The following is a 15,830-nucleotide window of genomic DNA, read 5'->3' as shown; positions in this document are numbered from 1 at the left end:
TGAAGATTAAGTCATGGAGGAGAAGCATACATGTTTTTTCTGGGATTTTAGTCTCTAGAGAAGTAGGGCCAGGCATATAGAGGCTCATATACTATTATTTTTCTTATATAAACTTGTTTTTACGTGCTAATTTGTGTAGGTTACACCGATTAATATCCAACTGATTAAATCAGTTAATCATCCGAATTTTGATTAATCGCTACTCCCAAGCCGACCGAGCAGTTAACGATTACCGATTTCCTTACCATTGATTAAAACTGTATAAATACCAAGGCTGTTAAAAACATGGAACTAAAAAAACAGTAAATATATATTTACCCAAAAAAATGATGTTTCAAGAAAAATAGTTGATTCAACGCTGCTCCAACAAGATTAGAGGTTTCGTATGAACTAAGGAGTAAGCCCACTTCGGTGAATAAATTCAGGCAGTAGCGCTTGTTATTTTCCACCACTTTGAAAGATCATGGTTATCTCACCTCCAGTCTAAAGCTGCCAACTTTGAAAGATCATGGTTTATTTCACCTATAGTCTAAAGCTGCCCACTTTGAAAGGTTGTTGCTATTGATATTCAGTCTTGCAACACGTATTTACATTGAACTGCATTAGAACACACAGCCTGACCAGTAGATTGCTTGACCGTGGACAACTGAAACTTTGCTGTCTTATTACAATGCTTTCCAAAATATAAGAAAGGCATAAGCTGAAAGGACCATTTGTAAGTTACACTAAATCTTTCCAAGAGATCAAACAGAGCTGCTTCCAATTTAAGATATGGGAGCTGCACAAGAGTACAAAACAAAGGAAACTAAACGCATGTGAAAAATAACATGTTTGACAATTAATTCGAAGAGCTTCAGACTAGACCATATGGTTAACCTGAAGGAAACACATGGTTATTATTTTTCCAGCGATGTCTACTTCACCTTGTTAAGTATGCCTCAAAGGAAAGGTAGAAAAAAAAGTATCTACCTGTAACTTAGGTGCCACCCAAGGTCAACATGTTTGACAATTAATTCAAAGAGCTTCAACCTTCAGGACTAGACCAGCAACAGATACGGTTAACCAGAAGGAAACACATGGTTATTATTTTGTTTTTCCAACGATGTCTACTTCATCTAGTTAAGTATGCCGCAAAGGAAAGGTAGAAAAAGAAGTATCTACCTGTAACTTAGGTGCCACCCAAGGTTAATAGTCCAATCTTTTTGGGATATTCACTTTGGCTCATATGAGCATTTGCTCCCACTATGTGAATCTACATTTCGAAATGTCAAAAAGTTCTAAAGTAAAAAAATTCATGTACATCTACACATTTTATGTTCGTGCACAAGTTTTCAAAAGAAACTAAAAAAAATTGTGGCTCCTGTAAAAAAAGACAAATTTTGATGCTATAACATGACTACGTACAGGATATTTTTTTGTCTTTTTTGTACACGCCACATAAAATATTGTTTCTCCATGAAAACTTGTGCACTAACAAAAAATGTCACGATGTACACCAAAAAATTTATGTCAGAATTTTTTGACAATTTAAAAATTGTTTTTTAATTATTTTGTATAATGGGAGCATTTGCTCCTATGAGTCAAAACGCCACCTCCAATCTTTTTAGCATGTCCACATCTAGAATTCTAGATAGCCTTGGCAGCAACCTGTTGGTCAATATCAAGTAAGAAAGATGTACTCTACAAATGTACTACACAAAATAATCCACTCAACAACCCCAGCTTGTAATCATGTTATGTGTGAACGTAACAAAAAAACACTTGCAGCTCATCTGACTGACCATGTGCTAGGATAGTAAACCACTATCTCGCTAACCCAATTTCACCTCCCCAGAACTACACTAATGGTGCTAGAAGTCCTAACCTCGGTAGGTAAACTGTCAGATGCATTTGTTCAAATACCTCCAACATAGCACCCTATGCCGATATGCATTGATTCTCGTGCAAGCAGTGCTGTAACTGACTGAAAATGGCAAGAGAAGATGATAAACCCCTAAGCTTCAGTGCCAGCTACAAGATCGCCTCTAAGCTGCAAAGGCTTTATTAGATTTGTTTGGTCAAGTGTGCAATTTAAAAAAATGCTCTATTGTCCCCATTTCTTGTGGCGAAATTGATTTGGGTCTGCTGCTATTGCCGCATCTTCCTTTGATCTTATTTGGGCCTGCTCTGCTATCACTCACCTCCCTAACTAAAGCAGAGCTACAAGGGTTAATTGATAAAATTGCCAGAAGATTGGCCACATGGAAAACTTGGCTGCTAACTCAAAGTGATCGGTTGATTTTGGCGAAGTCTGTTATATCAGCAGTCGCCATGTAGCACATGCTCTCACTCGATTTACCACTATGGGTGTTCAAGTGCATCAACAAAACTCTGAAGATCATTCTCTTGGCTTAAATCAGAGGATACAAAGGGCGGCAACTGTTTGGTGACATGGAAGCAGGTGTGCATCAACAACTCAGTATGGTGACCAGATTCTTAATTTCAAGATGATCAATGAAGCGCTTGGCACTGATTTGAAAGGGTTGGGACCCTGTGGCCTTGGAAAGATCTGGAGTTCAAGCTATCTCGTGATCGTGAAGGTGAGGATATGATGCAGCCCCGCTCAAGGACAAAACTACAGCATGGCCAACTTTTCCCCCAAGTGAACAATGACCTGAGCCCGAGTGAAATCCATACATAATAAGGTTAATTCACTCCTTTCTACACTTGAACTCGATATATCCTTGGACGGATTGCTACCTCTTACCTATGTCTATATGTCGTTAGGTACCAATCTCGTCAAGGACCCAAAGGCAGCGTCAAGGAGCCGAGGAGGGGAAGAAGCCTCGTTGCTCATGAACAAGAAGGGAATACCAAAGAAGAAGAAGGGGAAGGGCTCCAGCCGCCAGCCACGACAAGGCCGGCACTGCCGCCCCCACCTGGCCGGCACTGCCAGAGCCAGCCGGCACTGCCGCCCAACTCGCCTGAAGCAGCCAGGGCCGGCACTGCCGCCCAATACCACCGGCACTGCCGGCCCCACCGGCACTGCCGCCCCGAGCACACCGGCACTGCCGGCCCCATCAAAGTCAACTTCATCTCAACCATCTATTTATCATCTATGGTCAGGAATACTTTATTGTAATGCCCCTTCTACCCCTGGACGGATCTGGGCCTACATATATCTCATCCCCCACCTCAATTAGGGTTTAGAAAAGATTTAGGCTTAAACTAATTTGAGCTTTGTCTCCCTAGAACTATGTTCTTTGTATCAAGGCACTCTTGAGGGATTTCTGCTCTTCATGGATGATTCAAGGCTTCTACCTCTTTCATCCAAGTTCTAGTTGGATCTCCATCACCGATCTCTCACTTCTTAGATTCTACCCAAGGGTCTCTCTAAGAAGTGGTTCTATTGGCTTGGTCTAACCTACCAAGGGAGTAAATTGGTTTGTGTTGGGTTGTGTGTGTGTGTGTGTGTGTGTGTGTTTGTATTTGGATCTTGGGTTCTTCATCCTCTCCCACCTCATTCATCCATTCATTTGGTCAAATTCGTGGGATCTGAGCACATCCTAGCCCTTAGGCCACATCAGGATATGTTCCAGGCGGCGATGAAGTGCAAGATTGAAAACGGGGACAGAGCTAGCGTTTTGTTCCATCGATGGATTGATGGGCCTAGGGCAGGGATAAAAATTCTATGGGACCGGGCCTCACTTCCTACCATCTGATGCCCCTTCCCAGATCGTGCCACGTCACCCGATGCACCAATCTCAAAGCTCCCTAAGTTACCTAGTTTACGCTATGGAGGAGATTGGCAAGGCGGCAACATTTGGAGACGAGGAAGACAAAGACTGTTGCATTGATTTTGGGCGCTCTGTTCCGATTCCTTTAGCATCGGATATCCTGAAACAACATCACCACCCAAAAAGATGTCCATGGGAGAGGTCTGGAGTGGGCTCGTGAGGGAGATCCCTTCTCCACCCGTGTCCCCCTCCCTACGGACGCTTGCCGCCACAAAGCTGTGGTGCTGCTGCTGACCATGATTGTACTCCTCTGTTCATCTATATCCAGCAAAGAGCTTGTGAAGTATTTGTGTTTTGTACAAATCGTTACCCCAAACATTGGTGTTTGGTGCAAAGAAATATCATTGTTGTGGTTCTGTGCAAAAGAAGTCCCAACAGTTGGTGTGATCTGCTATTTCCTCACTTTCAAAGGTACAATACAAGGCCAGAAACTATATACCGTATTAGTTTTGCCTTCCAGCAAGACTAGAGTAAAAGAACAAGCTCAATAGGCACGAACACCAAAAATTAAAATGATACTCCCTCTGCACTAAAATAACTTGCTCAACTTTTTCTAGATACAGATGCATCTATATACACTGAAAACATGTCATGTCTAGATGCAACCACATCTAGACAAACTTGAGCAGCTTATTTTGGGACAGAGGGAGTAGCATTTTCAGCATCATTTTGGAGTCCAACTTCGAAGCTTCTGACCATCCGATCTTTCAATTAAAAGTGTATAAACTGTAAAAACATGGAACTGAATAAACCAATAAACATATTTACCTAAAAAATGATGTTCAAGAGAAATAGTTGATTCAACGCTGCTCCAACAAGATCAGAGTTTTCGTATGAACTAGGGAGTAAGCCCACTTCGGTCTATAATTTCAGGCAGTAGCGCTTGTTATTTTCCACCACTTTGAAAGATCATGGTTATCTCACCTCCAGTCTAAAGCTGCCCACTTTGAAAGATCATGGTTTATCTCACCTATAGTCTAAAGCTGGCCACTTTGAAAGGTCATGGCTATTGATATCCAGTCTTGCAACATGTATTACATTGAACTGCATTAGAACACACAGGTTGACCAGTAGATTGCTTGACCGTGGACAACTGAAACTTTGCTGTCTTTTTACAATGCTTTCCAAAACATAAGAAACGGCATAAGCTGAAAGGACCATCTGTAAGTTACACTAAAACTTTCCAAGAGATCAAACAGAGTTGCTTCCAGTTTAAGATACCAGAGCTGCACAATAGTACAAAACAAAGAAAACTGAACGCATGTGAAAAATAACATGTTTGACAATTAATTCAAAGAGCTTGAGCTTCAGACTAGAGTACTAGACCATATGGTTAAACAGAAGGAACACATGGTTATTATTTTTCCAGCGATGTCTACTTCACCAAGTTTGCCTCAGAGGAAAGGTAGAAAAAAGTATCTACCTGTAACTTAGGTGCCACCCAAGGTTAACATGTTTGACAATTAATTCAAAGAGCTTCAACCTTCAGGACTAGACCAGCAGCAGATACGGTTAACCAGAAGGAAACACATGGTTATTATTTTATTTTTCCAACGATGTCTACTTCATCTTGTTAAGTATGCCGCAGAGGAGAGGTAGAAAAAAAAAACTACCTGTAACTTAGGTGCAGCCCAAGGTTAATAGTTCAATCCTTTTAGCATGTCCACATCTAGAATTCTAGATAGCCTTGGCAGCAACCTGTCGGTCAATATCAAGTAAGAAAGATGTACTCTACAAATATACTACAAAAAATAATCCACTCACCTACCCCAGCTTGTAATCATGTTACGTGTGAATGTAACAAAAAAGAAACTCTTGCAGCTCATCTGACTGACCATGTTGCTAGGATAGTAAACCACTATCTCGCTCACCCAATTTCACCTCCCCAGAATTACACTAATGGTGCAAGAAGTCCTAACCTCGGTACGTAAACTGTCAGATGCATTTGTTCAAATACCTCCAACGTAGCACCCTACTACGATATGCATTGATTCTCTCGCAAGTAGTGCTGTAACCGAAAATGGCAAGAGAAGATGATCACCCCTAAGCTTCAGTGCCAGCTACAAGATCACCTCTAAGCGGCAAAGGCTTTATTAGATTTGTTTGGTCAGGTGTGCAATTTCAACAAATGCTCTATTGCCCCCATTTCTTATGGCGAAATTGATTTGGGTCTGCTGCTATCGCCGTATATTCCCTTGTTCTTGTTTGGGCCTGCCGCTGTCACGCACCCCCCTGACTAAACCAGAGCTTCAAGTTCAAGGGTTAATTGATAAAATTGCCAGAAGATTGGCCACATGGAAAACTTGGCTGCTAACTCAGAGTGATCAGTCAATTTTGGCGAAGTTTCGGGTTATCATCCTAGCGTCCATCCGCGGGGAGAGTCTCATCCTACCTAACAACGTATAGTCAAGGGAGGGATCATTCCCCCTTTGGCCAACGTTTAATTTTGGCGAAGTCTGTTATATCAGCAGTCGCCATGTAGCACATGCTCTCACCCAATTTACCACTATGGGTGTTAAGGTGCATCAACAAAATCTGAAGATCATTCTCTTGGCTTGAATCAAAGGATACAAAGGGCGGCAACTGTTTGGTGGCATGGAAGCAGGTGTGCATCAACAACTCAGTATGGTGACCTCATGATTCTTAATTTCAAGATGATCAATGAAGCGCTTGGCACTGATTTGAAAGGGTTGGGACCCTGTGGCCTTGGAAAGAGCTGGAGTTCAAGCTATCTCGTGATCGTCAAGGTGAGGATATGTTCCAGGCGGCGATGGCGTGCAAGATTGGAAACGGGGACAGAGCTAGCTTTTGGTTCGATCGATGGATTGATGGGCCTAGGGCAGGGATAAAAATTCTACAGGACCGGGCCTCACTTCCTACCATCTGATGCCCCTTCCCAGATCGTGCCACGTCACCCGGTGCACCAATCTCAAAGCTCCCTAAGTTACCTAGTTTAGTCGTGTAGTGTCTATTCTAAACGCAAGCAACAGTAGCCGCCGCAACGAGGCCCTTTGTTCGATCTCGGTGTCTCGCCGAGAATTGCTACCGTCGTCTCCGGTTGATTTGTAGACAACGCGCTCTGTCGATGGGAAAATCTGGCGCCGTAAACGTGAGGAAGGTGGCCAGGGAGGTGCTGCTGCAGGACAACCAGGGCCAACACGCCGCCGCGCTGCAGCGAGCCGATGCGCTCGCTGTCGACCATCCGACATCGGCTCTGGCGCAACGCCTTGCGGGGGTTCTCCACCTTGCCGCCGCCGTCCGCGCCCGCAGAGACGCCGCTGCCAGCGCGGAGCAGGACATGGCCGACGCGCACCTCAACTCCGCCCGCAGCAGGCTATCCACCGCCAAGCGGCTCGTCCCCCATTGCGTCGACATCGCCACCGCGCTCGGCGACACCCTCGCACAGTCATCCCTGCACCGTGAGGCGGAGGTCGAGTATTGCCGCGCGCTGGCCATCTCTGCCCCCGTCGACCCGGCCAAGCACAATTTGGCGTACGGCTTGTACGGCCCTGAGGCCACCAGCATGGACCAGAGGTTGATGTGGGCTAGGGCCAGGGCGCAGAGAGCCCTCGACCTTCTGAGGATCGCTGCCGAAGTCGATCGTGTGCTCAACATCTTCAGGCGCGACGGCGCGCATGCGGCACGGCCGCATGCCAAGCTCGTCGCCGAGCGCTTCCCGGGCTCGGCTCGAGCGCAGCTCCTCGAGGCGTACATGGACCTGCAGTTCTTCTGTGGCCTTGAAGCGGCCAGCGACAAGAGGGCTTGCCTGCGACGTCCGCTTGCCTCTGTGCACCGTGCGGCGCAGAGCTTCCCCAACTCAGCCTCGATCGCTGCCTTCCGTGCAAAACTATTGTTCCTCCTGGGTGAGTACGACGCCGCGGAAAGAGAGTGCAGCCGGGCGCTCGACCTGAAGATTCCCCACGACCCCGATGAAGATTGCATCCCTCCTGGATCCATCAGCGGGGCTGATCCTAGCGCGAGGCTGGTCTCGCTCTCCGGGCTGTTCCGTGAACTGGTTGTTAAGATCCTTGGGTTGGCCGAAGATTATTGGAACAATTCCATGACCGCCGAGAGGCGGAGCGACTTCATGAGCGTGAGGCTCGAGACTCTCCAGGAGGAATACAACAAGGTGGACCCGTCCTCGCCTGCTACATTCACCGTATCGGCTGCGCTAAGCTTTTTAAAGGAACGCAAGTCTTGGAGGTTCTGGGTTTGCCCCTTGTGTGATGATTCCATGAAGCACACCGACACTGCTTCGTTGCTGGATCACTTGTGCAGCAAGCACAAAAAGGAAGTCTTCCCAAGGCTTAAGTCGATTTTAGACCCTAAACACGTGCGAGAGGGCGATGGTTCTTTTGGCGGTGTAACTTTTGGTCAAGACCCCGACCAGCATGACATCATGCGCTTCAAACCGAGGAACGATATATTCAAATGGATGTTCCATGGACCTAACACAAAGATAATAGCACCGAAGCCGTTTGCTGAAATGAGGGAAGAGAAATGCAACACAGGAATTAAATTTCTCAGGATCATCAAGAAAAAGTTGACGACGTTGCCTGCAGATACATCTGGCACTAAGGTAAATTTGGACTTATTAGTATTTCCTCCTTGTGAGTACTTATTCTTCACGATAGTTGATTTCATCCAGCTCTTGTCTAACAATTGAGCTGTGCATTGCAGTCTGCCATGATTATTTTTGAAATCCAGGAGGAATGGCTTACCTTTGTCGAGCGTTCTGTCTTGGATTACCGACAAGTCATCCTGACGCTTGCGAGATCACTGCTATGGGTTTGTTTCTGTCTGGATTGGGCTTGTTCATGCTTATTTTCTCATGTAGTGTCCTTACTGATAACCATCTTTATTTCCAGAGAGAATTAACGAAATGCATGGCCCAAGATCCAAAAGTTTCTGCTCAGAAAATCAGTGCTGCTGATATTGATGCAGTATTTGGCAATGCTACTGAAGACCATGTCACCACTGCTATTGAGGAGGAACAGACAAAGGAAAAGTATCATAAAAGTGCACACGACAAAAAAGCTGAGCTCCATCAGGTATAGCTAAGCTGTTTGTCTCGCTTTATTTCAAATATTGAACAGAGATTTTAATGTTGACTAGTGTTAATGTTTCAGTACAGTTGACCTGATTAACTAACAACACAAGTACGTGAAATATCGATATTCCATGGAGTCTAATTGTTATCTCACCACTGACTACGTATGGAATTATTAACAGGAAAATTCCTTTCAGTCTTCACACTTTGATCAGGCTCTAAATATTAATGGGGATCATTAATAAAGGTGAGAATCTACAACGTTGTATTACTCCCTAGAAGGGTACTACCTTCTTTAATGTGTTGCAGCTCACACCAGACGGCTCAATCATTATTGTCATTTGTGCAGTTGCAACCATGCACAAAGGAGGCAAATGGCCATCTACTCCCTCGCTGTTCCGGCTCCTTGCGGTGCTGCTGCTGTGCTAGTGTTCCAGATCTTGTAATATTCATTAGTAGTTGAACTGTGACATCATTCTAGTAATGTCGAGACCAGAACTTGTAATAGTGTGGTAATTACCTCCTTTGCCAGAAGTTCGTAATTTATTCTTAACTTGCATTCGTCTCTGATTATGCTTGTGAAGATGTGATGGTAGTTGAATTCTATATGTGCATTATTTTGATCTATGATCTGAATATCCAAAAAAAAAGAGCCAAAGTCTTGCCGAAATTCCCAACAGTTGGTACTTAATCGTTTAGTTGATTAACTAGCTCAACCATTTTTTTTTCTGAAAGAAATATCTGATTTTTTCTGGTATGTGAGGATATCGATTGACCATGAAGTGGTGATCAATCAACTGCATGTTTGCTAGGGCGATGCCATTTGGTCGAGCACTTTTGTTAAGAGAGAAAAAAATACTAGCTTCAATCGATCGACCTAGCAGGTGATGCTCCACTGGAGACAGGTTGAGCAAAGCGGATGAGTTGTTTTGAGTGAAGTCGACTCCGCCATGCAACAAAGAAAAAAAAAGGAAGGAGACTCCGTTTGATCGATCCTGGTCTCCTAGCTTGTTACCAAGCAAGTCTACAACAACCCAAGGATCCTTGTTGTGACTTCATGTGCACGATGTTTGAGACTACTACAGGAGGAATACAACAAGGCTTGAGACTCTATGTCAGGATTGTAATGAGATTCCTTATTTTGTCTTCACTATATTCCAAATATTGTACTGAGATTTTATTGTTGAGTAGGATTGATGTTTATGTATAGTTGACCTGATTAACTAAGACCAGGCGTGCTTTGAATCACGATATTCTTTGCAGTCTAATTACTGCCTCACTAATTGATCTGACTACATACGGAATTGTTGACATGTTAAGTAATTTCAGTCTTCAAACTATGATCAGGTTCTAGATATCAGTGGGAATCATCAATAAAGGTAAGAATATACTATGTTGTACTTCTCTTCTTTACTCCCTGGAAGGGTACCTTTGTACTCTTTACATGATACAAGTACCATGTTTAGTCCTTATAAGGGTCATTCAATCAATCTGTGCTTCGTCCCGTGTGTCAGAACATGTATCCCCACCAGATGGATAATGTTAGTTAAACATCACAATATACATCGTTATCATTATGATCGAACATGACTAAATTGCCTCCACTCGTGAAGCTTGCGTGATCAGAAGCGATTCACTCTCATTCTAGTTCTTGTTAATTTTTGTTGGTGCTTCAGTATTGCAATTCTTCACTCTTGCATGAATGCTACCGTTGACATCAATATCGGAATCATGGCACCGCTGGAAAACTTCACTGGCGGTAACAAGATTGCCTGAGGGCACGCAAGATGCCTCTATCTCTTGCAGAACCAGGAGCCTTTGGGATACTAATGGAAGATGCGGGGGCTTCTCTTAACTATTTTAAATCTGTACTTTTTTTTGCTATGTCTTTAGTTTATGCTTAAGTAAGTGTATGCTTCAAAAAGGAAAAAAAAGGCCCTTATCCGCCTTCTGGTAATTCATGCCTCGTCAATTTATAAAATCTAAAATTTTGAAAGGGAGGTACAACTAATTTAAGTCTTGTTGATTTGGAGCCTAACGAAACAATAGCAGGGAGGCTGCAGGTAAGGCTCCAAATCACAAGATCAACCTTCCGAGCTTCACTTATTTATCACTTGAGTCGACATCGTCTTGACAAGAAATGACCCTAGGGTAAATCTACCCCTCTCGGGTGCCTAAAAGCTACTTCTCTCGAGTGTAGCCTAAACGTAACAACCATGGTTTTAAATAGTCGGCTATAGCATTTCAGGAGACCTGCCGCTGCGGCTATGCCCTTTGTAGGCTAAATGAGAAAAAACCGCTAATAGCCGGCTATAGCCTAATTTACCCTCTAATTTAGCCACTAAACCTCCTGTATTTTGAATTTATCTTCTCTTTTATTTTTTATTTCTTGTTTTCCGAATTTGCATTCAGTACACTTAGATAAAACTTGTGAGTTGAATATCTGAATACTTGTTTGCCTTGAATAGTTAAATAAGTTGTATCACGAATCGTATTTGAGTCATAGTTTTCCTCTTCTTTTGGTAAGATATGACAAAAATATTTCAAATTTTTGAAAAAAGGCTAAATGGAATAGCCCTATAGCCTTTTATAGCCTCTAAAAAAATTGCGGCTAAATGAGATAGTCGGCTATTTTAAACTATGGTAACAACTTGGCAAATCTAAGAGTGTATTAAGAGCATCCTACAGACATATGGGTACACCTCCTAACGCAACACAATCTATCATGTGTTTTTTATATGTCCCCCTTAATCGCGTTAAAGAGAAAATGTTTTGAGCCTTACATGGTGGAATATGTAGCATAAGCACCCAGGCATACTAATTTAGAGGCGTGTTATATCAGAACATAAATGGGCAAGCAACCATTTACCTGAAATCCAAATGCTAGGGAAAGACAGTCAAGTAAATCTTGGATAGATTTTCTTCCCTGGAAGAACATCTATGTTCCGTATTGCATCAATAGCACTTTTTATCTACGCCATTTACAGCACAAATATGATCATAAAACTTGCTGTGAATTTTCGTAAATAGTAGAAACAGTGGGAGCAAACAAAATATAACTAACCTCCAGGAGTTCCAGAACTGCTTCAGAAGAACCAGGAAAATTGCTGGATCTCCTTTGCGTCATTGAATAGAAAAAAAATGTAACTAACTCCAATTTTAGATAATCCATTTTCTTCAAAAGAAAACGTCACTCTGCCTGCCATCAGGACAAAAGGATTTAGGATAAGAGAAGAGAAGATGTGGCAGCAAAACAGGCTGTGCCCCTTTGAAGATGATTATAACCAGGGAGAATTAAGTCAACATATTTTGAAAAGCTAACAAAACCAGAGACACATATAACAGTAAGAATTGTGTTGATGTTATCAATAAAATGCCTTTTAGAGAGACACCATGGAAGAGTTGCCAGAAAAGGCAGAAATCAAGTGGTTTAGTACTATCTAGAAAGCGGTATATCTTGCAATGTCATCAATTATCAGAACAAGCAAGCATGTGATAAATTAGATCCAACACAAGAATAAATATTCGAGTAATAAAGCGCCCTTTATCGAAAAAATACAAGAATAAATATTCGAGTTATACATAGCAGATGGGGCATTTATCTCTGGCAAAGCCTAAGCAGTATGGACATGGTACAGATACGAAATGCATGAATTCAGGAAGCGGGGAGTTGTTTGTACCGCCGGAGGAGGCTGGCGCTGTTTAGCCCTCGAACGCACGGTAGCCGTGGCCGCGAATCCGGTGAAGACTATGCCCGCGCCTGCGCCTCCTTCGGTGCCCTCGGCATGCTCGCCAGGCGAATGGAGAGAGCGGGGAGGACCACGCCGGGGCGGTGAGGACGCAGATGAGGGGGCGCCGGACGTCGCCGGGGCGGTGGGGCTCGTGCTCGGTTTGCTCGATCGGAAGTAGTCGAGGACAGCTTCCGGGAGGGCGAAGACGTCGAGGCCAGCAGCAGGGAGGCAGGGGCGTGAGCTTCCTTTTCGCCGGCGGCGACGGCGACGGCGACGGCGAGGAGAAATGGGAAGGGGAGGAGGATGAGCGGGACAGAGTGAGGATTAAGGTGGTGGGGCCGTGGGGTTGAGTGTTCTTTTTATACGGTCACTCCTGTTATATACTGTACTCCGTATAACTCCATAATTTTCAGATTTTACCTGTCCGTATTACAGCATCTCCATACTGCGGTGCCGCATTTCACGTTTACGATGTATAAAGCCAGTCACTGTTGTCAATTCAGATGTCCAAAACAATGCAGATGTTGTACTTTTGGGCAGCGCAAATATATATACTACTGAAATTGATCCTTGACGGTACTTCCCGAAAAATTCAGCACAAGCACAAACACACTAGTTCATCAACACACTCGTACTAAAACAGATAATAGACACGAAACACAAACTAGAACCTAATCTCAGTTGAAGAGATTCTTCGCTCTTGTCGGTGTTCTCTTCCGTTGCGTCGAGCACGAGGTCGAGTCAATCGTCGGAACCCATAGTCGATGGATCGGCATACTGCGCCTCCACGAAAGACTTCCTCTTTGCCAACCCCGTCGTACTCCTCTCCGCCTTCTTTTGTGCATAGAAGTTGTTTTCATACTCCACCCCTAAGGGGTGGAGTCTCCTCCAGTCAGCTATAGCGCTCTTCTCCGCAACAGAGAGCCGCTGTTGCGCCCTTTGGTGGCGCTAATGTTCATCCAGCGAAGCAAGCTACGGCTACAACACCAACATTTCCGCCTAAGCCCAGGACCAAATTTCCGGAAACTTCATGTCCCATAACGGCCGGTCGAACCTCCACATGGCGGCAATGTATGCATGTAGCTTCCTTCATCGAATCAAAGGTCCCCAGGCCCCAGCCATCAGCTCTCACCACCGTCGGTGATTTTCACTGTGAAATTTTCGGTCAGCCACATGGGAAGGCATCTTCGAGTCGGCGGGAAAAGGATCGCCGGGAGTCAGCAGAGGCGGGGGCCGGCTAGATCTGCGAGCAAAGCTGAAGGGTTGTGGTGGCGGGGAGGTAGCGGTGGGTAGGAAAATTTCAGCGACCAGTGGGCTGCGCGCAAGTAGGTGAGGTTTGCGACGCGCGCGACCGGGTCTCGCGCAAGCCGTATAGATGCGTGGCCTACGGTTTTTTTGCCGTGCTGCAAAAGTTAACGTCGCCGACGCATTGTCGGGCCTCTGTTGGAGCACTGTCGGGCTGTGAGAAATTTTTTTTTGGACGTGGCCCTAGTTTTGAGTCTCTATTGGAGATGCTCTTAAGCTTTTTATCTAAGAAAAGAAACACGTGGTATTAAGTTTTTTTGATAATTGTATTTTTTATAAACTACTAGTAATATTTTATTGAATATGCTAAAAGTGTATCACCAAAAATTTGCAATCCTGTATTTAACCGTGCGGTTTGTGGATGTTAAACTTCATGGAATGCTGGATAGAAAATGTGATAGAATATGTTTTCTCAAACATATTTGGCTATTTGCTTAGGGCGTACCCCCATCTAGCATAGCTCCGAGTGCTAGGCGCTACGTTATTGGCTGGCTTAAGGCCGAGACAGCTCAGCCCGCATGCATTAGTTGCTCCGAGTCCTGCATAAGAGATGGAGAATGATTCTATTCCCCCGGAGGCTGCGTCCCTCGCAACCTCCGGGTCGCGCGCCGTCGATTGATTACATCGTACGCCCACCATCACACGTCGCTGGCGCAAGAAAAAAGTAAAGCGACATACGTGGGGGCCACCCACGATTTCCTTTTCCGCATCGAAATTCCCCATCTCTTCCCCATCTTTTCCAACTGCATCCCGCGCCGTGTTTCAGCCCAGCGCCGCCGCCTCCCAGCCGCTCACCGCGAGCACCATGGGGCTCCCACCGCGCGCCGCCCGTCCTTGGTGGGCTTCCGCTGCGCGCCGCCGCCGCGCCTGGTCCCAGTTCGTCGCCGCCCGAAGCTCGCCAACATCACCGCCTGGAGGTCGTCGTAGTTCTCTGCGTCGATGCGGTCAAGGGAGGACCTCAGGACCGAGCTCGTCGTGCAGATTCGGCCGGCCCTAACACCCGACGCCGGCGACAACCGAGCTTCCCCGCCCCTGCTCTTCGCCGCGGTGGCTGTTCCTGCTCTGGCGCCGATGGCCCGACCTCCCCGCGCTGGCCTCCTCCTTCCTCGCGTGGCCCCGCTCATGGTGTCCTCCTCTCAAGGCTGAGATTGTCAGGCGCCACCCTGACGGAAGATTCGACGAGGCTGGCCGGCGGCCGCCGCGGGGGAACCCATGGCGCCGCCGCTGCTCGCACTGCCGACGACGCTGGTTTGCCGCCGCGCGCCACGACCCATGGCTGGCCGCCGCGACCAGTGTCGCCCGCCTCGCTATCGCACGCCTCGTCCCATCGCCGGCCGCCTCCGCGACCAGCGTCGCCCGCCACACCATCGCAAGACATGCTATTTTGGCACTGCTACCATTGCATTTTTTATGTGCTACAAATGTTATGTGGTTATGTTACTTTAGTTTAATTTTATTTGCTACAAGGTCTCCGGCGAGGCCTTCGGCGAGTCTCCAGTGAAGTCTGTATCCGACGAGTTGTTTTCTTTTTTACTCTAAACGAACCTTTTTTTTTGCTTCAATGATGCTATGACCTCCTACCACCGGAGTTGCAAGGCGTCGGCGGCAGAGCTACAACCGGTTAACACGGGAGCTGCAAGCCGCCGCCACTGTGCTGCAAGGAGCATCGTCGATTGCTGCGAGGGCCCATCGCCGAGGCTGCAAGGCCTCGGAGGCGGAGCTGCAACCAATCAACGCGGGAGCTACAAGCCGCCGTCAGCGCGCAGTTGGAAGGCGGATGCTGCGATCGGCGGCGGCGGTGCTGCAAAGTGGCGCGATAGGAGGCGGCGCTGCGACCGGCGGCAGTGGTGCTGCAAGGCTGCGCGACCGGTAATGGCGTTGCTGCAAGGCGGCGTGCCCGACCGTGGCGGTGTTGCTGCAAGGCGGCGCGACCGGCGGCGGTGCTGCCATAGGAAAGCAACAACGCTA

At 46.0% G+C, this 15,830-nt stretch overlaps 1 protein-coding gene and 1 long non-coding RNA gene across 2 annotated transcripts; one reads left to right on the top strand and one right to left on the bottom strand.

The window, feature by feature from the left end:
* Positions 1-4,481: 4,481 nt before the first annotated feature.
* On the bottom strand, positions 4,482-12,886 carry LOC139833019 (uncharacterized). The gene is made up of 4 exons (XR_011748001.1): positions 12,507-12,886; positions 11,891-12,025; positions 11,696-11,798; positions 4,482-5,474 (listed from the first exon to the last, which is right to left on the bottom strand). It is a non-coding gene; the product is annotated as an uncharacterized lncRNA (long non-coding RNA).
* LOC127318696 (uncharacterized) lies at positions 6,862-9,340 on the top strand. The gene is made up of 5 exons (XM_051349168.2): positions 6,862-8,355; positions 8,457-8,564; positions 8,645-8,827; positions 9,009-9,073; positions 9,176-9,340. Exons 1-4 carry the CDS (start codon positions 6,862-6,864, stop codon positions 9,066-9,068), a joined length of 1,845 nt encoding a protein of 614 aa, XP_051205128.1. The 3' UTR covers positions 9,069-9,073; positions 9,176-9,340.
* Positions 12,887-15,830: the final 2,944 nt, after the last annotated feature.

Source organism: Lolium perenne, chromosome 7, assembly GCF_019359855.2.
Source record: "Lolium perenne isolate Kyuss_39 chromosome 7, Kyuss_2.0, whole genome shotgun sequence".
Taxonomy (NCBI): Eukaryota; Viridiplantae; Streptophyta; class Magnoliopsida; order Poales; family Poaceae; genus Lolium; species Lolium perenne.
The sequence above is the reverse complement of the archived record's forward strand: the minus strand, read 5'-3'. Positions and strand labels throughout refer to the sequence as shown.